The 24465-nt window shown below is 37.6% G+C and overlaps 1 protein-coding gene across 2 annotated transcripts in view; it reads left to right on the top strand.

Annotated features, from left to right (window-relative positions):
• GOLM2 (golgi membrane protein 2) overlaps positions 1–24465 on the top strand; it is a 109277-nt gene that overhangs the window by 22724 nt on the left and 62088 nt on the right. For both annotated transcript variants that reach the window (XM_030318277.1, XM_030318279.1), the window contains exons 2-3: positions 17804–17858; positions 23891–23993. In XM_030318277.1, coding sequence (XP_030174137.1) covers positions 17804–17858; positions 23891–23993 — 158 coding nt within the window. The remainder of the gene's footprint in view (positions 1–17803; positions 17859–23890; positions 23994–24465) is intronic.

Raw genomic sequence — 24465 nt, 5'->3', positions numbered from 1 at the left:
TAAACTTAAAAAAAAAAAAGGAATCAGGAATAAAATAATATGCTAGGAAATTCTGTGAAATTCCCAGTGTATTATTTTAGCCAAAAAGGCTAAATTTGAGGGACCACCATGCTAGGTACTGGGAACAGTAAAGATCTTCTACCAGCTAACATTTGTTAAGCACTTACTATGTGCCAGGCACTGTTGCAATCACTTTATCTCAGGCCTGTGAAGCAGATAATATTCTCATTTTACAGATGAGAAAACTGAAGCACAGAGAAGTTTAATAAGCAGTATGTCCAAGATAATAATAAGTTATGGATTCAGAATTCAGACCCAGGCAGTTTAACCTTAGAGCCTGTTCTTTCAAGCACTACATTACTGGGTTCTGCATAATCACAGTCTTTCCTTATGTGCAACCCTTTGTTCAGTATTAATTACATGATAGAGGCTTAACAAAGATACAAAGAACAACTGACATCAAGGGATGAAAGGGCGGTTACTAGAGAACCATCTAAAAAGACGTGAAAAAGCATATAACTAAAAATATGGATGTATACTTTCCATACCAAATTCAGCAAGGTGGTTTTATGTTTATACACATCCTACTTATTAAGACCCATTCTGAGAGCTTATGCTGGTGTCTTAATGCCATATGATATCTTTTACCTTAACTAAAAGAAAGGAAGAAACTGTTTTACAGGTTAGTGAGGAAAATTTCTTAACAAGTTTTACTTCTTTAAATGGTGCTTCCCCCCAAAACAAAAGACATTTACTCCTCAAATATTGTTATGGTGCCTGGAATGCCTTCAATTGGAGATTTGTTTGAGTTAACAGCATAGTGTCCATATTTCCCAAAATCAGGACACTATGTCTGAAAAAGAATTAAAAAAAAAAAAAAACTGTGGTGAAAAACCATGTAACAGAAAATTGACTATCTTAATCATTTCTAAGTGTGCTGTAATGTTAGCTATGTTGTGCATAATGTTGTGCAACAGATCTCTAGAACCTTTTCATCTTGCAAAACAGAAGCTCTATACCTATTGAACAAAGCTCTCCTTTTCCCTTCTCCTTAGCCCCTGGCTGAAAAAGAATTTTCTTGATTTGAGAAAAAATTTTAATATAAAAACTATTACAGTGGCATAAAATTAAATGTTTAATTGCACAGATAAGGAATCCCCTTCATTAACAGAAGAAAATTATATTAAATTGGAACCTTTAGAAAATCTAGGACACATACTCACTCAAGGCCCTGAGAACTAAAGTGAGCTTTCTAGTACAATCACTTCTGGGGAACTAGCATCAGAGAACTAAGGGCTGACTCTGCCATCACTTTTTTATTTGAAAGTAATGAGTGTGATCAGCTGAGGTAACTTTCACAGAACTTGTGCTGAAACCCAGTTTTGGCCTCCTGCTAGGTAGAAAGATTATTGTTGGAAGTCTAAGTCTTGTAGCTTATTCTGGACAGCTTAAACACATACCCTTAAATCCACTCTAATCAGGCTTTTGCCCTCACCAGACCAAGTGTGGTTCAGTATTTGAGACTTGGCTAAAATCCAGTAGTCAATTCTTAGTTATCATTTTGCTTCACCTATGAGCAACATTTGATACAGTTGATTACTACGTCCTCTTCCTTGAAACATGTTCTTCATTTTGGCTTTCAGGGAATATTGCTTTCTTTCCACCTCACTAGCCATTCCTTCTCATTTTCTTTTCTGGTTCCTCCTCAGATAGAATGCTCCAAGGCTTAGTCCTTGAACCTTTTCTTTATCAAACTCAGTTCCATAGAGAGCTCATCCTGCCACTTCTTTAAAAATCATCTATACACTGATGATTTCCAAATTTATATCTTTTACCCAGACTGTTCTCTTAAATTCCAGTCTTGATAGACAACTCTCTACTCATCATCTCCTCATGGGTGGCAAATATGGTTTTGGACTTAACCAGTCCAGAGCCAACTCCCTGATCTTTCTGCTACCCCAAAACTTCTATTCACAGTCTTTCTCAGCCCAGTGAATGGCAACTCCTTCCTGTCAGCTTCTCAAGCCAGAAATTTTGGAGTCACTCTTGACTTTTTCTCACCCCCGTGTCCAATTTATCAGCAATTCTTGTTGGCGTAGCTTCAAAATATATCCAGAATCCAGACACTTGTCTCTCTACCACCTTTACCGCTCTGGTCTAAATTATCGTAATTTCTTGCCTAAATTATTGGTTATAGCTTAACTAGCCTCCTTTCTTCTGTCCTTGCTCCTACTTCAATCTGTTTTCAACACAGCATTATATTAAAATGTCAATTAGGTTATGTTCTTTGTTTGCCCAAAATGCCCTGCTGGCTTCCATCTCAATTGCAGAAAAAGTCCCAAGTCTTTCCAGTGGTCCACGGGCTCTAGACCATCTGCTTCCCTCACAGTTCTCTGTCATCTCCTACTACCCTTCTTGTTGCTCACTTCATTCACACCAAACTAGCCATTTTGATCAGTTCTTGAAGTATCAGTCATTCTCCTGCAACAGGGCTTTTACACTGGCTGTACCCTCTGCCTAGGACATTCTTTTCCCAGATAGCTGCATGGTAATTCTCACTCTTGAAAGTCTTCGTTCAAGTTTACACCTTTTTGTTAAGGCCTTCCCCTCTTCTCCATCTCTAATGTATTTTTTCCACAGCACTTAGCACTTCCTATTCTATTGTATGACTTCTTTTATCATAATAAGTAAATATTGTATATTAAGTATTGTAATCCCCCAACAACAGAAGGGATTTTTGTTTATTTTTGTGATTTGCTGTCTCCCCAGTGCTTAGATCAGTGACTTGCATGAAATAGGTACTCAATAAATATATGTTGAATAAATTAATATAGGAAGGAATTAAATGCACACTCAAGACCTAAAATGGGATTTGGCAGCAGTGGTGGGTTGTCTTGGCAGGAGGTGGCTGGGACATGCTAAATTAGAGGGGACCTGGCAGTGGAAGATGTGATGAGGACCTAATAGCATAAAAAATTGGGAAAATTTGGAGGGATGAGGGATAGTGAATATAATGAAATTTTTATCTGTAGAAATTAACATCATGCTCTCATAGAGTCAATTTAAGTTTTGGTTTTTATTTTAAAGGAGGGAATGAAATTTGTTGTAGTAAAAAGGAAAGGAAAGGACATTCTGTTTGCTGATGATGCTTGGATATAGGAAGGAGTAGTTTAAATTATATATGGTTAAAACTAGCTTCACTCTGTCCAGGAGACCATTTCTGGTAATTGGTTAACATGGTACCCACCTTCTGAAAGACATTAAATGCTTGGTAGAAGAGTTTTGGATTCCACACTATGGGTAATAGTGTTCTATTAGTGGATTTTTTTTTTTTCAACGTTTATTTATTTTTGGAACAGAGAGAGACAGAGCATGAACGGGGGAGGGGCAGAGAGAGAGGCAGACACAGAATCGGAAACAGGCTCCAGGCTCCAAGCCATCAGCCCAGAGCCTGACGCGGGGCTCGAACTCCCGGACCGCGAGATCGTGACCTGGCTGAAGTCGGACGCTTAACCGACTGCGCCACCCAGGCGCCCCTCTATTAGTGGATTTTGACTAAAAGAAAGATTTGATAGAAAACAAGTTTTTGCAAAGCTGTTTCTCACTACCATTTGGAAATTGATAAATGTGGGAAAAGACTAATGGTAAATTAAATTTCTTCATTTATTTGTTCAGTAATGTTGAGTGCCTAAAGTGTGCCAGGAAATATAGGGGTGACCAAACAAATAAGATCTCTGCTCTTATTTGTAGATCAAGGCAGTTTCCATGAACATAGAGAAAGAGTTAAGGGTCAGATATGAGAGACGTTGCAAAAGAAGAATTGGCTGGACTTGGTGATAGTTTGTGTGGAGTGTGAATGCATGCAGTTCTAGACACTAGTGGGGTAGTTAATAAGATGAGGAGAAAGAAGAGGCAGGAGAACCAGAAGATTGATGATGTCACTGAAGGTAGTGGAAGCTGAGAAGGGCTTCTAATTTGTGGAGAAACTATTTTGATTTTTTACACTTCAAGTTTTAAGGATTAGTGAGATGTATAAGTGGAAATGTTTTATGAACTGGGTATGGCAGATGGGGGGAGACTCTTGCTATCATACTTTTTTTTTTTTAAGTAGACTTCACACCTGTGCACAGCCCAACACAGGTCTGGAGCGTACGACCATGAGATCAAACCTGAGCTGAGATAGAGTGTGATGCTTAACCAACTGAGCCACCCAGACTCTCATACTTTCTAAGTCTGCCTTGCTTTCCCTTCCAAGTCTGCCTTGCTTTCCCTACTGACCTCTCATTCTCTCCTTCCCTTTCATAGTCCTCCACCTGCACCCTCTTCTGTGGCTTAAAATTTATCACTCAACGTGTCCTTTGTGGGTTGACTGAAGGCACTGCTCTGTATCTTCCTCATTCTAGGGTCTAGGCAGACTAAGCAGCCCCCATCCGAAACATTGGTTGCTATGGTAGAATGACAGAGCGGCAAATTGTGCTCCTTATCATTACTTATGTCTGGAAGTGATTCATGTCATTTTGCTCATATTCATTGCCTTTCCCTCATCCCAACTTCAAAGAAATCAGGAGGGACAGTCCTACAGAGTGCCTAGGATGAGAATTAGAAATATTTGCCAACACTAATGATAATTAAAGACCTTGAGTTTTAATTCATTCTAACATAAATTTGACATAGGATTCATATCCTTGAGATTCAAAGTTTGTGAACTGCAGGGGCACCTGGCTGGCTCAGTTGATAGAGCTTGTGACTCTTGATCTCGGGGTTGTGAGTTCAAGCTCCACATTGTGTGTATAGGTTGCATAATAAAAAACATTTTTTTTTTAAGCTTATGAACTTCAAACTTGCATATTCTTAGGAGAATGTATCAAAAAAGAGATTAGAACTGCTGAGTGAACTGTACTTGTTTTTCACAAGTACACCCGGACCACTTATCCTTTCCTTCTTCCATTCCAGAAGCCTTGTTCACTCTTTACTTTCCTCCCTATCCAGCTGAGATTTGATGGTCTGTTGTTTCAGCTTAGTTTCTTGCTATTATTCTTTCTTTTACATATCTATTTTAAACCTAGCTGGAGAAAATCAGATAGCCAGTCTGGTATTTGTAGAAATTTATGATCAGCTGCCCCAACTGGGCTTTCAATAGCACCTTACAAATTACAGTAGTCTAGACACCTATCCATTCCAGCATCTTTCAAACTTCTCCTCTCCTCAAGCCTCCCCCACTTCCTATCCCCATTTAAATTCCTCTTCCCCTAACTCCAGCCCAACATGTGATCTTGTATCCTTTTTGACAGAATTGGACAGGAACTGATAAAACTTTTATTACCAAATCTGCAGGCATACCTACGTTTCTACCAATATGTCTTCCTTCCGTGTTGGATTAAAAAAAGGTTCCTACTTTCTCCAGGACCAGCTCGGTACCTGTTTTCTGAATCTAATTTCCTCTATCTTTTCAAAGATCTTGTACTATTATTAATCCAGTCTCCTTATATTCAATCTCTGTCTCTATTTATACTTCAGCATTTAGTAAATGCTTGAATCTTTCCTTCCTTTCCCAGTCAGGTTTGTTTCTTTTTTATTTTAGAGAGAGTGTGTTCACATGTAAGAGAGTATATATGAGCAGGGGAGGGGCAGAGAGAGAGGGAGAGAGAGAATCTCAAGCAGGCTCCACACTCAGTGCAGAACCTGACACACGGCTCGATCCCACGACCCTGGGATCATGACTAAGCCAAAATTAAGAGTCAGATGCTCAACCAATGGAACCACTTAAGTGCCACTCCCAGTCAGATTTCTTGAAAACAGAATTGTCTTTGTTCATATCTGGATTTTCTCTTCCTCTTACTAATATTTCAACATCTTTTACCCAGTGCACTATGCTCTTGGCTTCCATGATGCCAGACTCTCCTGTTTTCCTTTTCTCAGTTCTTCTTAGTCTTCTTTGCTTAGTCTTAGTTTTCTTTGCTTCTTCTTTGATGCACCTCTATTCATCATTAAGTATTATAGTTCATAGTTTTCTTTTTTGTCTTCAGATTTTATTTTTTTAAGTAATCTCTGTACCCAACATGGGGCTCAAACTCACAACCCCAAGATCAAGACTCCACCGACTGAGCCAGTCAGGCACCACTAGTTCATAGTTTCCTGTCTAAGATCCTCTTCTCTACTTATTCTGCTCTCTTCGTAAGTACTCATATTCATTCAGAAAACTTCAGTTATGCTGATGACTCCAAATGTGTATTCTTTTTTTTTTTTTTTTTTTAATTTTTTTTTTTCAACGTTTATTTATTTTTGGGACAGAGAGAGACAGAGCATGAACGGGGGAGGGGCAGAGAGAGAGGGAGACACAGAATCGGAAACAGGCTCCAGGCTCCGAGCCATCAGCCCAGAGCCTGACGCGGGGCTCGAACTCACGGACCGCGAGATCGTGACCTGGCTGAAGTCGGACGCTTAACCGACTGCGCCACCCAGGCGCCCCCAAATGTGTATTCTTTACCCAGATCTCTCTCTTGTTTCTTGTGTGTTGCTATATTTCTAGGCCTTCAACAGTATCTTCCACTTACTAGGTGTTTCATAAATGTTTCTCTTGTGACTGGCTGACAAATGAATGAATAAACAAACATAGTTTGTTTCATGGTGGTGATTCTTTGTAATTCTTCTTAATAGACCAGGACCAAATACTTTATATCCCTAGGCCTAGCACATAGTGGATACTTAGTAAATGCTTTATAAATGACTGAATAAAAATGAATAGGTGAATAAAAGAACTTTGTGATGATTCATTATAGCCAACCAACACCAAACACCTTGATTATTCTTTTTAAAAATGTAACTGGGTATAGCTTAAACTAATACTTGCTTCAAGAGAGACTAATTCTTTAACAGATCAAGTAAAAGTTGCAAGTGTGTTTGAAATGTTGACTGAATAACATGTGTGTAATATAATATTAGTAAGAAAAGAAGTTTAATCACTTAGCTGATCTAGTATATGCACAATGGTCATGAACACAGACTCTTATGTGGGACTGCTTGGGAGAATATCTGGTATCTACTGTAGGTATATGAAATAGAGTACAGTTTCCTTGTCTGTAAAATGTAAAGCCCACCTCATAGGATGGTTATGAGGATTGAATGCAGTGATACTTATAAAACACTTAGCAGAGATCTGGCACAAAATAAAAATTAAAAAATTTAAACATTTAATACCCATCAATTATTAATAATATATCATTTTGATCCAGCTGCTATAGGTCCCAGCCAAAGACATAGTATAGATGAGTAACTGCTAAACCTGGCTGCTTATCAGAATCACTTGAGCTTTAAAAAAAAAAAAAAAAAAGATTTCATGGGATGCCAGAGTGGCTTAATCAGTTAAGTGTCTGACTTCAGCTCAGGTCATGCTCTCACAGTTCGTGAGTTTGAGCCCCACATCAAGTTCTGTGCTGACAGTTCAGAGCCTGGAGCCTGTTTCAGATTCTGTGTCTCCCTCTCTCTCTCTCTGCCTCTCCCCTGCTTACACTCTGTCCCTCTTTCTCTCAAAAATAAATAAAGTTAAAAAAAATAAACATTTAAAAAAAGATTTAAATGGGGACAGGGGGAAGTGGTGCCTGGCTGGCTCCGTTGGACGTACATGTATCTCTTGATCTCCAGGTTGTGAGTTCGAGCCCCATGTTGGGTGTAGAGATTACTTAAATAAATAAATATTAAAAAAAGAAAAAAAGATTTCTGGGCTGATCCCCAGACTATTATAAATCACACTGAAGTGGGGTGGAGGAGGTAAGAATATGTATTTCTTACAGCTCCCTAGGTGATTCTGAGGATCATCCAGGTTTGGTAGTTATGTTACAGAAGATAGAATTGTCTCTAGAAATTATCTGAGTATGAGATATAAATGGGAAAAATGTTTCTGGTATGGAGAAAAAAGCCAGAAATGACATCTGTAAAAAGCTAATTATATATAACCTTTGGGATCAATGGTCAAAGTTGTGCTGATTGTCCAAGAACAAGTCATAATGAAAGTGAAGCATACACAGCTGAGCCATTTTCAAGGTCCCAGAATGCAAAGAAAAGCAGAGCCACTGAGCTGGTAACAGCTGCCAAAATTAATTCAAAGTAGCCATGTGGGATGGGAAAGCACTAAATGAACTTCAGAAAGAGGTGGTAAAAATATAAAGATTATGTTTTAGGTATTGGAGGGAGGAAGAAAGATTAGAGGAAAATAGATGAAATAGCTGAGGACGAGTGAGAAGTGCCATAGGAAAATATCAAGAGAAGATGATTCTTTCTAAAAAAAAGAGGTAAAGAACATATGTCTTGGAAGAGAGAAAAAGAAAGGTCTCAGAAATGACAGTAAAAACATTTTAAGAGATTAACATGGAAAAGGCCAAAGACAGCATAATTATCAGCCAATTCTAATCAGCCAATTATAGATGGACTGCAAATCCTAGAGAGACCAGTATTACAGAAGGGGAAAGGTGAAGTAAAGCTAAGGCAATGAAGTTGATAACAAAGGGAAATAAATGAGGGAGTTTAGAAGAAGTCTTGAAGGATAATTAGAATTATACAAATATGAGGGGCACCTGGGTGGCTCAGTTAGTTGGGCATCCGACTCTCGATTTCAGCTCAGGTCATGATCCCAGGGTTGTGGGATTGAGCCCTGTCTCGGGTTCCATGCTGAGTGTCAAGCCTGCTTGAGATTCTCCCTCTGCCCCTCTTTCCTGCTCGCACACACTCTCTCTCTTAAAAAAAAGAAAAAGAATTATATAAATATGAATAAAGTACCATTTAAGGTAGAAGAATATGTAGTACACAGTATAAAACTTGAAAATCTAAGGAATGATTCAGCAAACATTTATTGAGATGGACACACAGGGATGAATGAGAAATGCAGTCAGTGCCTGTTCTCATGGAATTCTCATTTTTTTTTTTTATTTTTTTTTTCAACGTTTATTTTTTTTTATTTTTGGGAGAGAGAGAGACAGAGCATGAACGGGGGAGGGGCAGAGAGAGAGGGAGACACAGACTCGGAAACAGGCTCCAGGCTCCGAGCCATCAGCCCAGAGCCTGACCCGGGGCTCGAACTCACGGACCGCGAGATCGTGACCTGGCTGAAGTCGGACGCTTAACCAACTGCGCCACCCAGGCGCCCCTCTCATTTTTTTAATGTTTAGTTATTTATTTTGAGAGGAGAGAGAGCACGCACACACAAGTGGGGGAGGGACAGAGAGAGAGAGAGAGCGAGCGAACCCCAAGCAGGCTCCATGAGCTCCATGAGATCGTAACCTGAGCCAAAATCAAGAGTTGGACACTTAATTGACTGAGCCGCTCAGGCACCCTGGAATTCTCATTTCTGATAAACCTTGGGGGTAGAAGAGAAACAGGGTGACATTCTTACTGGAAATAGAACTGCATGTGATAAAAGAATGTTTTGTTTTTGACAAGACTGAATATGAGGCTCTTCCCAGTAGAGTTGAGTCGGGAAAGGCATTTTGAGCATTTTGGGTTTTTGAAGGATACATTGGAATCTGGATTGGAATCTGTCTGACCATAGATGTAAATTAGGCAAGGGAATGTGTGTCTGTCTCTCTGTCTATCTACACACACTGATCTCTCATCCCCAAAGAAATTTGAAAGAGAAATCATTTGATATATTATAATATATTGTAAATAAGGATATTTTGGCAAAAGTCTGAAAGTGACCAAAAGGGACCCCTGAAGCCGGATGAGAATCATTTCATAAAATAAGGATTAAGTAATACTTCTTAGAGTTTATGTACTGTTAGCTGTCTGGAATATACTTAGAAAAAAAAGAAAGTATTCCTATTACATTGCCAGTTCAACTGAGTTTATGTGGCAGAGTGAAATATTTTTTTTTCCAATCATGCAACAGTGAGAACTCAAATTAGTTTCTCAACAACTGGGAAGTTTTGGCAGAGTCATTTAGAAGATAAGCAAATTCATGTTAGAGCACAAGGAAATTAAAACTATGAGGAAGAATGATCAAAAGGGAAGCCAAGCTTCCTTTTGAAGGTGTTGAGATGCTGGAAGTATTAAAACAAGTGAAGGCTCTCAGAGGAAGGGTTAAAACCAAAGGAGTTAAAGAACTAAAGAGACCTGTCTATATGAAGAAAGGATTAATGAAAAGCATAAAAGGAAAGGAAAACAAAGTTCAAGAAATTAGAGCAAATAAAAAAAATCAGAAACAAAATGAAAAAGTCTTCATAAACAGACTCAAGATGGTAGAAAACATAAGATTAAAGCCAAAATTAAGTCATTGCTTTATATTCTTACATTTTGCAAGAGTACAAAGGAGTGTCACGGTAGCTAAAAACACATTCAGATTTCCTTAAAAGGATAACATTGAATGTAAGAAGAATTCCTTATGAAACTGTTTCAGGAGGTAGATGAGAATTTGGGGGATGAGGTATACATATGGGGAGAAGAGGGGTCAGATGCCTATAATATTGCACTGTGAAAAAGATAAACAGTTTAGTAGCAGACATCTAGATTCTAAAAGTGAGGAGCATAGTAAAATTGCTGTAGGGGAAAGAGAACTTCTAGGTTTAATGATCTACCACCTGGGCTCTGTGAGGTCTTTGAGCAAATCCTTGGCACTTCTGTTCAAAGGCATATGGAAGGTGAGATAACTTGCACAATGTTAATAGGTACAAGTAATAATAATAACTTGCACTAGTGTTAATAGGACGTGAGAGAAATTAGGAACTGGTACTTGCTGATAATACTAAACACTAAATATAAGATTATTGTGAGAATTGTGCTGGAAAGATTGACAGGAATAATAGAGAACATGAGATGCCAAGGGAACAATATGCCATGAGGGGGGGTCCGAAAAGCTAACTGAAAAATCCTTACATGGCAAAGGAATGGGGTGGGAAATAAATTCATTATGCTTGGCTTAAGAAAGGGCTTTTATTTAGACAAGCTATGATTTTCTCTTGAGTGCCACGTGAAATATATTGTTCCAGAGCAGCTTTTGAAATGTGAGGGCTTTACATATGAGCCATTGGGATCAGTGTCTCCATTCTCAGTAGGGAAGATTGAAGAGAAAATTAAAATGATAAAAATAAAGCAGTACTGCCCATATAATTCTATACTATTTTTGTGGTCTGTGGATTGAATTTCCCTTCCTTCATTAAAAAATTTTAAAAGTATATAAGGATACAAAGGAGACAGTGCAGGGAAGCTGAGGTCACTCATAGCCTAGCATTTAAGAATAGCATATCTGTAGCAATTTCAAAAGGAAGTTTAAAATAGAGTGCAGAGACGTTGGGATAGCCTAGCATTTAAGAATAGCATATCTGTAGCAATTTCAAAAGCAAGTTTAAAATAAAGAGTGCAGACCAGCATTCTTCTCGAAACTAGAACAAGCAATCCTAAAATTCATATGGAACCACAAAAGGCCCCGAATAGCCAAAGGAATTTTGAAGAAGAAGACCAAAGCAGGAGGCATCACAATCCCAGACTTCAGCCTCTACTACAAAGCTGTCATCATCAAGACAGCATGGTATTGGCACAAAAACAGACACACAGACCAATGGAATAGAATAGAAACCCCAGAACTAGACCCACAAACATATGGCCAACTCATCTTTGACAAAGCAGGAAAGAACATCCAATGGAAAAAAGACAGCCTCTTTAACAAATGGTGCTGGGAGAACTGGACAGCAACATGCAGAAGGTTGAAACTAGACCACTTTCTCTCACCATTTACAAAAATAAACTCAAAATGGATAAAGGACCTAAATGTGAGACAGGAAACCATCAGAACCTTAGAGGAGAAAGCAGGAAAAGACCTCTCTGACCTCAGCCGTAGCAATCTCTTACTGGACACATCCCCAAAGGCAAGGGAATTAAAAGCAAAAGTGAATTACTGGGACCTTATGAAGATAAAAAGCTTCTGCACAGCAAAGGAAACAACCAACAAAACTAAAAGGCAACCAACGGAATGGGAAAAGATATTTGCAAATGACATATCGGACAAAGGGCTAGTATCTAAAATCTATAAAGAGCTCACCAAACTCCACACCCGAAAAACAAATAACCCAGTGAAGAAATGGGCAGAAAACATGAATAGACACTTCTCTAAAGAAGACATCCAGATGGCCAACAGGCACATGAAAAGATGTTCAGCGTCGCTCCTTATCAGGGAAATACAAATCAAAACCACACTCAGGTATCACCTCACGCCAGTCAGAGTGGCCAAAATGAACAAATCAGGAGACTATAGATGCTGGAGAGGATGTGGAGAAACGGGAACCCTCTTGCACTGTTGGTGGGAATGCAAATTGGTGCAGCCGCTCTGGAAAGCAGTGTGGAGGTTCCTCAGAAAATTAAAAATAGACCTACCCTATGACCCAGCAATAGCACTGCTAGGAATTTATCCAAGGGATACAGGAGTACTGATGCATAGGGGCACTTGTACCCCAATGTTCATAGCAGCACTCTCAACAATAGCCAAATTATGGAAAGAGCCTAAATGTCCATCAACTGATGAATGGATAAAGAAATTGTGGTTTATATACACAATGGAATACTACGTGGCAATGAGAAAAATGAATATGGCCTTTTGTAGCAACGTGGATGGAACTGGAGAGTGTGATGCTAAGTGAATAAGCCATACAGAGAAAGACAGATACCATATGGTTTCACTCTTATGTGGATCCTGAGAAACTTAACAGGAACCCATGGGGGAGGGGAAGGAAAAAAAAAAAAAAAAAAAAAAAAAAAAGGACGTTAGAGTGGGAGAGAGCCAAAGCATAAGAGACTGTTAAAAACTGAGAACAAACTGAGGGTTGATGGGGGGTGGGGGGGGGGGGCGGGTGGGTGATGGGTATTGAGGAGGGCACCTTTTGGGATGAGCACTGGGTGTTGTATGGAAACCAATTTGTCAATAAACTTCATATAAAAAAAAAAAAAAAAAAAAAAATAAAATAAAATAAAGAGTGCAGAGACGTTGGGATAACATCATAAAAATGGATAAAAAACAGAGTAATACAAACTTATTGAAAGCAAGAATAAAAGATGGTTATGTTCTTTGGAGGGGAAAAAAATTGGATCATGAAAATAAAGGAAGTGGGGAAAAAAAGTAAACATAAGCTAATTGCACATTATTGGAGAGCAGTTTTTAGTGATCATCTGATCACATAGCATTTGGTGTCCGTTCTTCCTGCTGCCTCTGCAGCTTTCCATCAGTGATTTCATTCCTGTGGCTTTAATTGCTATTCATATGCTAATGACTCTCAAATCGTTGGTGCCCAAGCTCCAGACCTATATATCCAGCTGACTACAAGGTCTCTTCTCAGGTGTGTCACAAGTGCCTCATATTCAACAGGTCCAAATCTGTAAAAATCATCCCCCCACTCTCCCTCCCACCCCAAGTCTATTTCTCCTGTTTCCCTCTTGTGGAGTACTGCCACCTTACTCATCTAGTTTCCTACTTTAGAAATCTAAACATCATCCTTGGTGTTTCTTCTTTTACCCTTGTATCTAGTCAATCAGCAAGATATTCATTCTTTCCCTTTAATAGTTCCCATGTATATTTATCTCCCTGTTCTCATTCTATTAGTTTAGACCAGAGGTTGGCAAACTTTTTCTATAAAGGACCGAATGGTAAATACGTTAGGCTTTGCAGGCCATATGGTCTTTGTCACAATCACTGTAGCTCCAAAGCAGCCGGACACAATATGTAAATGAACGGGTGTAGCTGTTTCCCATAAAACTTTATTTATAGACACTGAAATTCACATTGTGTATAATTCACAAAATATTCTTCTTCTTTTGCTTTCTTCCCACCCCTGCCCCAACCATTTTAAAATGTAAAAACCATCCTTAGTTTGTCATCCCTATGAAAACAGAAGCAGGCCAGATATGGCTCACAGGCCATAGTTTGCCCACCCCTGTCTTAGACCACCATTTTCTCACCTGAAATACAACAGTAGTCTTCTACTCTCCTACCTGGTCTCCCTCTAGCCTTGTCCCTCTGGTCCACTTCTCTTACTGAAGCCAGGTTGACTTTTCTAAATTGCAAATTGGATTGCTCTACCTTGCTTGAAGTCCTTTAAAGGTTGACCATAGCCATTGGAATGTACCCACATTTTTTGGCAAGACCCTTCCTAATGTGGACCTTGCTTACCTTTCTAGCCATGTTTCCTTGCCACATGTTTCTAGCAGCTTCAGCTGCTTACAACTGCTTGCAGTTTCTGTAGTGTGTAGTATTTTTCACTTCTAAGTTTTGACACATCCCTTGAATATCTTTCCTCCTTACCCTCTGCCTACTTCACCTGGCAAAACACTACTCTTCCTACTGGACACATTTTAGCTATCATCTCCAGAAGCCTTTCCTCACTCCCCTAAGGTGTTTTATCCCCTAAGGATTTAAGTGCTTCTACTAAGTTCTCTTGTCATATCTGCAGAACCTAATAATAGCATTTATTTTACTATATTATAATTAACTATTTATTTGATTGCTTCTCCAAAATAATAAACTCCTTGAGTGCCTAGAATTTGTCCATTATTTTATTCCCAGTTCACGTATGGTGCCTTATAATACCCTCGGCACTTCCATTTCTATCTTTTTGCATTAAAAAATTGAGATATGGGAATGCAAGCTGGTGCAGCCACTCTGGAAAACAGTATGGAGGTTCCTCAAAAAATTAAAAATAGAACTACCCTACCACCCAGCAATTGCATTACTAGGTATCTATCTAAGAGATACAGGTGTGCTGTTTCGAAGAGGCACATGCACCTCAATGTTTATAGCAGCACTATCAACAATAGCCAAAATATGGACAGAGCCCAAATGTCCATCGATGGATGAACAGATAAAGAAGATGTGGTGTGTATGTGTGTGTGTGTGTGTGTGTGTGTGTGTGTGTGTGTGTGTATATGCTGGAGTATTACTCAGCAATCAAAAAGAATGAAATCTTGCCATTTGCAACTATGTGGATGGAACTGGAGGGTATTATGCTAAGCAGAATTAGTCAGAGAAAGACAAATATCATATGACTTCACTCATGAGGACTTTAAGATACAAAACAGATGAACATAAGGGAAGGGAAACAAAAATAATAGAAAAACAGGGAGGGGGACAAAACATAAGAGACTCTTAAAATATGGAGAACAGAGGGTTACTAGAGGGGTTGTGGGAGGGGGGATGGGCTAAATGGGTAAGGGGCATTAAGGAATCTACTCCTGAAATCATTGTTGCACTATATGCTAACTAATTTGGATGTAAATTTTAAAAAATTTAAATTAAAAAAAATAATAAAGTAAAATAAACTGAGATATAATTCATATATCATAAAACTCATCCTTTTAAAGTATACACTTCAGTTTAGTTTTTAGTATATTGACAATACTGTGCAGCTATCACCACTAATTCAAGAACATTTTTTTTAAAGATTTTTTTTTAAGTGATCTCTACACCCAGTGTGGGGCTAGAACCCACAACACCAAGACCAGGAATCATGTGCTCTACCATTTGAGCCAGCCAGGTGCCCCGAGAACATTCTCAGCACCACAAAAAGAAACCCCATGTCCTTTTGTGACTAGCTTCTTTTACTTAGCATATATGTTTTCAAGGCTTATCCATATTGTAGCAGGTAACAGTACTTCATTCCTTTTTACGACTGAATATCAACATTATATTTTAAGCTTCATTCTTCAAAGCTGCCAGGACTCTAGGGGAAGACCTAGAGGCCCCTCCATGGTCTTTTTTCTCCAACCTTCTTTCACACTGCTTTCCTCCTGTATCATGTGCTATAGCCAAACAATATTTTGATCATATTTCATACATGTCTCATGTTTTCTTGCCTTTGTACCTTTTCTTATGTCATCCTCTCTATCTGGAATGCCCTTTTCTACCTATTTACAATTTTTCCTAGCCTTCAATGACTAATTCAGGTAAAAATTCCTTCCCTGAAGCTTTCCTTGATCAGATCAGCTAAGAACCATCTCTGAATTCCTACAGTAATTATACTGCTTTAGGTGCTAAACTTGCCTACTGATTCCTTGAGACTGCCCTCATGTTTTCCAATTGTTTTATACTCTCCCATCTAGTACCTTGGTACAGTAATTTTTTAAAATGTAAATGAAAATGGCATGACCACTTTGGAAAAGGAGGAACCTCACTCTTGCACATTTATCCCAGAGAAATATCCTAGAAAACTAATATTCATGTAAAAATCAGTATACTGTTTTTTATAGCAGCTGTATTTGTAATAGCCAAAAAGTTGAAACCACCAACATGTTATACAGTAGTTGAATACTTAAACAAACTGTAGTACATTCATATCATGGAATACTACTCAGTAATAAAGAGGAATGAACTATTGATATATGCAGCAACTATATGTTATACTGAGTAAAAAATCATGGGGCGCCTGGGTGGCGCAGTCGGTTAAGCGTCCGACTTCAGCCAGGTCACGATCTCGCGGTCTGTGAGTTCGAGCCCCGCGTCGGGCTCTGGGCTGATGGCTCGGAGCCTGGAGCCTGTTTCCGATTCTGTGTCTCCCTCTCTCTCTGCCCTTCCCCCGTTCATGCTCTGTCTCTCTCTGTCCCAAAAATAAATAAAAATCGTTGAAAAAAAAATTAAAAAAAAAAATCGTAAAAAGCCACATATTATATGATTCCATTTATATAACATTCTTGAAATGACAAAATTGCAGAGTTGGGAAACAAATTAGTATTTACCAGGGTTTAGAAATAGTGTGAGGAAGGAGGATAGATTTGAATATAAAGGATAGTATGAGGGATATCTTTGCAATGATAGAATAGTTCTGAATCTTTGTTTTGGTGGTGGTTACATGAGTGTGTGTGTGTGTGTGTGTGTGTGTGTGTGTGTGTGTGTGTGTGTGTAAAAATGACATAGAATTATACATACACATAGTACCAGTGTCAGATTCCTGGTTTTGATGTTGTGTTATAGTTAGATAGGATGTATGTATTGGGGGAATTGGATGAAGTGTATATGGGACTTCTCTGTGCTATCTTTGCAATTTCTTACAAATCTATAATTATTTTTAACTAAGAAGCTTAAAACTTTCTCTTTAGAGATTGAAAAGGTATTTATCATAATCGTTTTGGCATTCATGATCCTGCTTCTGATCACTATGAATCTGTGTATACTTTCAAAGTCAATTTACTTTTGAGGTTGACAAGAGAAACTGTTTGTAGTGATATTGTTGTTACATTTTACAACTGATACCTGTTTAAGCAAGATCTGGGACAGTGGTTCTTTGTGGATGACATCCTGGCTTTCAAAGACCTTGTCTTAATTTTTAAATTAAGTGCTAAATTAAATTAGTTTGATTCATATTTTGTTACAGATTTAAGTTCCTATTGTTCTTGTCTACTGGATCTTGAAGGACAATGACCACAACAACAGGTCCTATGTAGTATCTGTTATCGTATGAGAGCTTGATAAGCATCAGTTACTTTTGATTTTGCATTAACTGATTCAAACAATTAATTCTTATTTTAATATAGAGTTAGTAAGAGGTCTCTTCTGGTAAGATTTTGAAAAAAGATACCATTAAGCAATGTTCAACTCAAATTTTTAAATGTTTGAAAGTCATTAGACTATATATTAAGTAAAATGAATATTCTTTTGCAAATTTAAAGTATTACAAAATCAAAATTTCTCTCTAATTCTTTTTGGAAAGAGGTGGGTATGTATAACTTAAGGATTTTTCTTTTGTATTTATGATCAAACTTAAAGTGAATATGAGCAAAAAAGAGGAAATATGAGCAAAACTCCATATTCTGTAGTAAAATGAAAATTTTTTTTTTTCAGATTAAACTACAGAGCAACATATCATATCAGATGGCAGATATACATCATTTAAAGGGTAAGAAAATTAATTACAGATTAAAGATAAACAAAGGTCACTAAATGTCTAATATCCTCAACAATTAAGAAATAGCTAGACAGCTAAATGAAATAAAAATTTTTGAACAAAGCTCCTTTGATGGCAAAATGTTTACTTTTTCTTAAGATATCATAAAAGAATTTTAATGTTGCTTTATACACATTAAAAGTTAAAATTTGTATTTTAATCTTGTGTATAGACAGATTCCATACAATGAAATGTTACTGAAAGAAGCCTCAAAGAAAATTGAGGTATAGCTTCAAAAGCTATCAAATTTCTAGGGAAAAGGTAAGGGGTAATCCCTCTGTATTGTGTCCAACTGCTAAATAATCCATTCAGGTCTAGGGATGCTTTAGACGGGTCCTCCAGGCTTCATGTTTACCCTGGGAACAGAAAGAAACTCAGAACAGAAAGAAAACCTGGAAAGAAACCAGGAAGAAACCTGTAGATAGATAGATAGATAGATAGATAGATAGATAGATAGATAGATAGATAGATAGATAGATATACTGTGTGTGTGTATTTGTGTGTGTGTGTGTGTGTGTGTGTGTGTGTGTGTTTTCACTTAGATGAAGTGATAGGAAATGACTAAAGGTTTTATAAAAAATAATAGGTACGGTGAACAAGCTCTATGCTTTGCTTACATTACTTCATACCATCACCAGCCTGTGGAGGTTTGGGACCTGAAGAGGACCCCTCTTCTCCCTCACACCCTTTGGTTACAACACTGTTTGTATGTATGTGTGTATATATATGGTGTTTATTTATTTATGAGAGATGTGTGCACACATGAGCGAGGAAAGGGCAGAAAGAAAGAATTTCTGGCGGACTCCGCACTATCAGCACAGAGCCAGAACTTGAACTTGTGAACTGTGAGATCATGAGCTGAGCTGAAATCAAGATTGTCGGATGCTCAACTTACTGAGCCACCCAGGCACCCCTGTGATAAATACAACTCTATATTTATTTTGTTGTTTTTACATGTTTCTTTATTTATTTTTAGAGAGAGAGTGCGTGCATGCACATGGGTACATCATGCACACACACACACACACACACACACACACACAACCAGGGCGTGTAGAGCAGAGAGAGAGAGGGAAAGAGAGAATCCCAAGCAGGCTCCATGCAGTCATTGCAGAGCCCGGTGGACGCTCACTGTGAGATCATGACCTGAGCTGAAATCAAGAGTCAGATCCTTAACCAACTGAGCCATCCAGGTGCCCCAATACTGTATATTTTAAAACTTGGCAGGCAGTGACTCTAAGTTTTTGTGTGTGGGTAATACATGCTCTGTAATTTCATAAATATATCTTTATTCTATAACAATTTTGACTCTCTTTAGGTGGAATTTGATAATAGATTTTTATGATCCTCTTGAAGAAGCCAACCTGAGCTGGCTTTGTAATTTATTGAAATTTTTGCTTCTCACCTAGCAATCATTAGGAATGTGTTATAACCTGAAAATAGAAATTATGATTATTTTACTATGATTTAGAACAGCTTTGACATTCTCTTAAAAATTCACTTCCTGGGTGGCCACATTTATTTTTGTTGCATTTGTGTCCGTGTTCTACTCTTTATGACTCACAGGAGTACATTAGGATGACACAGAAGATGCCACTCTGTCAGTGCTGTTCCTGCTTGCTATTTTTTACAAATGAGTCTGCTTGTCATCAAAGTATGTTTCTATTAAATAATAATAGATCAGTTGAATAAGAAGTCCAGTGCCTTCTCCTAGTCTACCTTATAAAAAATGACAGCCCATGTTACTGAGTAAAAGTCTTTATTGTACAGTGTGTGTTGAAGTAGATCCTAAGATATTTTGAAAAATTTTTTATGATACTCTTCAGCAGAATAAAAGGCTTTGATTTGAATTCATAGCTCTACAAATTTTGGGTTTAGTGCAGTTACTCAAGCTTGCACTCTTAAGATTGAATTTCCTTTTAATGTGACTTTTGCTCCTTAGGAACTATTTTCGACTGAAGCAAACTTCTTGACAGTCAACTATAAAATCCAGATTGGACTATTTTCGTTGAAAAAATTAAAAAAAATTTTTTTTATGTTTGTTTATTTTTGAGAGAGAGACAGAGTATAAGCAGGGGAGGGGCAGAAGACAGAGGGAGTCACAGAAACTAAAGCAGGCTCCAGGCTCTGAGCTGTCAGCACAGAGCCTGATGTGAAGCTTGAACTCATGAGCATGAGATCATGACCTGAGCCAAAGTCGGACGCTTAACTGACTGAGCCACTTAGGCACCCTCATTGAAATTAATACTAGATATGATGGAATTATACACACTAAGACCTAAACCTTATGGTAGTTAATATTTTTTTTTGGAAATGAAAGGTATGGAGAGTTAGTTTTTGATCCCTGAGATTAACAAATTAACGTTCTAGTATACACCATTTATCTTGAATGGCTCACCTTATTTTATGCCTATTGCTGAGAAAATTGAAATCAAAATTTTCTAGAAGTAAATTTTTTTCTTTTTTTTTGCTTGAAAATTGGTCCTAGGCAACCCCTTTCTTAACTACATCCCTAATCTTTTAAAGTTAAATTGAAGGAGTATGGCCAGGCCTTCTGTAACATACCCTGATGTTACTGTCAGAAGTAGAACATCCTGCACAATCAACTGTGGGACCTGATCATATGTTTAAGTCACTTTGAGAATCCTGCTGTGGTGACCTGGAGCAGCCCCAGTAGACACAGAGTATATTTGGGTCCAAAATAAAGAAAAACAAGGCAATCAGTTGAAAGTAAAATTGTGATGTAGGACAATTTTGTCTTTAGTTTTGCTCTCTGATCTGTTTATGTCTCCCCCTTTCAGGCTTTGTATTGACTGGCTCAAATGACCAATTAGCTCCCCTGCTTTATAATCTTTTCTCTGTTAAACAGGAAAGGTTTCGATGTTTACATGGACTCACTCATATTGACATTTTGTTTTGTCAATTGTATTTTAAGCCTTTTATCTCAATTTAGAAATAAAACTTTACTTCTTGATAAAGGAATTACAAATGTTGTCAGTGACAAGCTTTGTGGGGAGAAGAGAACCATCCCAAATCTTGAAATCATAGTGAGCCTCAGGTTCATTCTGAAGGTAAATTTAGCTACTTCATTTATTTTACTGTGTAGGAAAAAGCCTGCATGAGTCCTAAAGCCCACCAATTGAGAGCCATTCTCTAGTAGCTGTTAGGTGGTGCTCTTTTCTTTTTTTCTTTTTTCTTTTTTTTTTAATTGCAGTAACTTTAGTTTCAGAACCTTTCCTGCCTGAACACAGGTTCACTGAACTGGCTAACTCTATGTGTAAGCTACAAGGCCTTTTGTCACTGCCTCCTGCTGGGATCTCATTGTCTCTGTAGAATTGATATCCATGGCTGAGGCCATAGTTTTCTGCTACCTCTAGTTGTCTAAATCTTAGGAGATGGGGGCCAGTGACCAAGTAACAAACAGAATGTTTTATTCAGGGATACCTGTATCATATTTGCTACTTTTATCTGAGGTGGAGTTAGTGGATGAAAAACTATGGAGATCTGCCATGTTTACGTATTGGAGAATTAATAGAGTAAAAAGGAATTTAAAATGTGGCTTGATTAAACTTAGAGAAAGGATGGTGGTTACCCAGGGGCTCGAGGGGTGGGGAAAGTGAGATGTTGGTTGAAGTATACAAACTCTCAGTGTAAGATGAGTAAGTCTTGGGGATACCATAAACAATGTGGTGACTGTAGTTAACAGCATTATATTTGTACCTGAAGATTGCTAAGAGAGTATATCTTAAATGATGATTATATGAGATGATGGAGGTGCTCACTATTGCTTCAGTAGTAATTCACAGTGTACAAGCAATTAAATCAACATGTCGTATAGCTTACACTTATAAAATGTTATATCTAAAAAATTTTTTAAATAAAATAAGTGGCTTGAATGTATAAACATAATTATCAACTACAAGCATTTATGTGAATCATTAACTTTTCACATTTGATTATTATACAAAAACTATTATGCATATTGTTAAACTATTTATGTGCCTCAACAAATATTCACCCAACTTTAAAATTTTTATTTGTTGTCATTGTCACAGTTATGATTCTACAATAAAATTTAGAAAGTAGAGAAAAAAAATACGCTCAGAATCCTACCACTAAACATAATCACTGGTAGTACTTTGATGGATTTTTATTCTAATCTAGTTTTTTTACACGGATATAATTACATTGTAAATATTTGTTTACATTTGCTTTTTAAAAACTTAAATCCCAAGTATTTTAGAGTGCCTTTAAAGGAAATAAGACTAATTTTAGAAGTCTTCCATGAAAAGGAGATTTTATAATATTTGTACATTATGGTTAGATACATTTTAGTCTTAATAGATGTTACCTATACCGAAAAGACCTCTGTTGCCATTTATACAAATTAAGACTTTCTTTTTTTTTTTTTTTAACTGGAAACTTTACTGTTACTTTTTTTTTTAAATTAAGACTTCCTTCTACTTTAGCTTACTTCTAAGGCTATTAGCTAATTTTTAAAATCATCTATTTAAGAAACTGATATTTCTCTTCTCTGGCTGAATTACTTTTATTGTAGGGTCACATGAAGAGGGACCAACTCCAGAAAATGTGGGGCCTGTGGTTATGTGTTAAATGTTCACAAAAAGAGCATCTGGCCCCACTTTTATCTACTGTCCAGCTTAGAATTTCATGTTATTCGTTACAACTAAAACTTTCAGCTCTTGTCCAGGAATTATGAGCTTGAGATGCATAAGGGTATATGGGGACCTAGCATTAGTAGCAAAACTAGAAATGAGATCTCAAGTAATTGGCACCTTAAGTTCGGAGTCAAATGTGATTTAGAATGAAAAAGAAACCTGGAATTCTATATCCGTAGCCAATATATCTAAAAAAACATGATTTTCCCCCACCTTTATAAACATTTTATTTATTCTTGAGAGATAGAGCATGAGTGAGGGAGCAGCAGAGAGAGAGGGAGACACAAATCCAAAGCAGGCTCCAGGTTCTTGAGCCATCAGCACAGAGCCCGATTTGGGGCTCGAACCCATGAACCGTGAGATCGTGACCTAAGCTGAAGTCCAACGCTTAACTGACTGAGCCACCCATGAGCACCCCCCTCCCAACTTTATAAAGCAGATAGGTTTATACAGTTAGGTAGGATTGGGTGCCTGGGTGGCTCAGTCAGTTAAGTGTCCAACTCTCAGTTTCAGCTCAGGTCATGATCTCACGGTTTCTTGAGTTCGAGCCCCACATCGGGCTGTGCACTGATGGTATGGAGCCTGCTTAAGATTCTGTCTCTCTCTCTCCCTCTCTCTGCCCCTCCCCTACTCATGCTATCTCTGTCTCTCTCAAAATCAAATAAACTTGAAAAAAAATATTTTTTAAGTAGGATTTTGTTGTTGTTGTTACTGTTTCCACAAGTTAATATGTATGCTGCATAATATGACAAGATGTGTAATTTTTAATATTTCTGATTGATATAGAAACCACTGAGGCTATCTTATTTTTTAACAAATTTTATTGTCTAGCATATGTTAAAAGGCAATTAGATTTATATAATTTATAATTTAATATTTATTTTTTCTAAAATAATATTATATAATTTAATTTGTATATAATTTGTTTATCTAATTTAATTTATATATTTTTATATCCTTTATTTATCTATACGTTATAATTTAATATTACTCTTTATCAACTCCTATCTTTTCTCTCTCCTTTCTCTCACTTCCCTTTTCTCTCCTTTCTGTCCTTTCCTTCTTTTCTCCTCCTTTTCTTTCTCTCCTTTCTTCTCTCTCTATCCTTTTTCTCTCCCTTTCTCTCCTCTCTCTTTCTCCTCTCTTTCTCTCTTTATCCTTTCTCTTTCTTTCTCTATTTCCTTCCCTGCGCGTTTTCGTCCCTCCTTGCTCCGTGTATATAAGTTTTAAAATCCCCTAACTTCTCAATCAGAAGCATTAGAGTAAGTAAATTTTATTCCTTTGATTCTTACATCGTGTGGATAGAGCAACTTGCTGAGCTTCGTCAGGAGTTTCTTCGACAAGAAGACCAGCTTCAGGACTATAGGAAGAACACTACTTACCTTGTGAAGAGGTTAGAATATGAGAGGTGAGATGCCATATAGCAACAAATAGTTATGAATCTGGAATATGTGTCCCACACTTGGACAATTTATTTCTTCCTCTCTGGCTTCTGTTTTTCTTTTCTTCTTTAATTTTCTTAGGTCTTTTAAGTTCCTTTTCTCTTGTCTTCCTATGCCTCTTTGAAATACAAACTCTTATTTTGGTATGTTAAACACCATGGGAATACGTTTTAGAAGATGTATCTAGTCTGCCCATATAGTGGAGTACATTGTGAGTCAGAAAATCTTGCAAGGCCTGAGTTTCATTGCATTACGTGTGCAAAGACTGAAAGAAGATTCTGTGGTTCTTTTTGAGGGGCATCAGAAGATGAAGCCAATGCTGAGAGAAGTCCCCAGAATAAGCTGAGGGACTGAGCACCAGCTGCTTCTTCTGTTTGGCATTTCAGTCCCCTTTTGTACATCTCTGCACTAGGTTGGTGGTAAGGTCAGGGAACCTCT

The sequence above is a fragment of the Lynx canadensis genome, chromosome B3 (genome assembly GCF_007474595.2).
Source record: "Lynx canadensis isolate LIC74 chromosome B3, mLynCan4.pri.v2, whole genome shotgun sequence".
NCBI classification, from domain to species: Eukaryota; Metazoa; Chordata; class Mammalia; order Carnivora; family Felidae; genus Lynx; species Lynx canadensis.
This window is presented reverse-complemented; position numbering and strand designations above follow the sequence as displayed.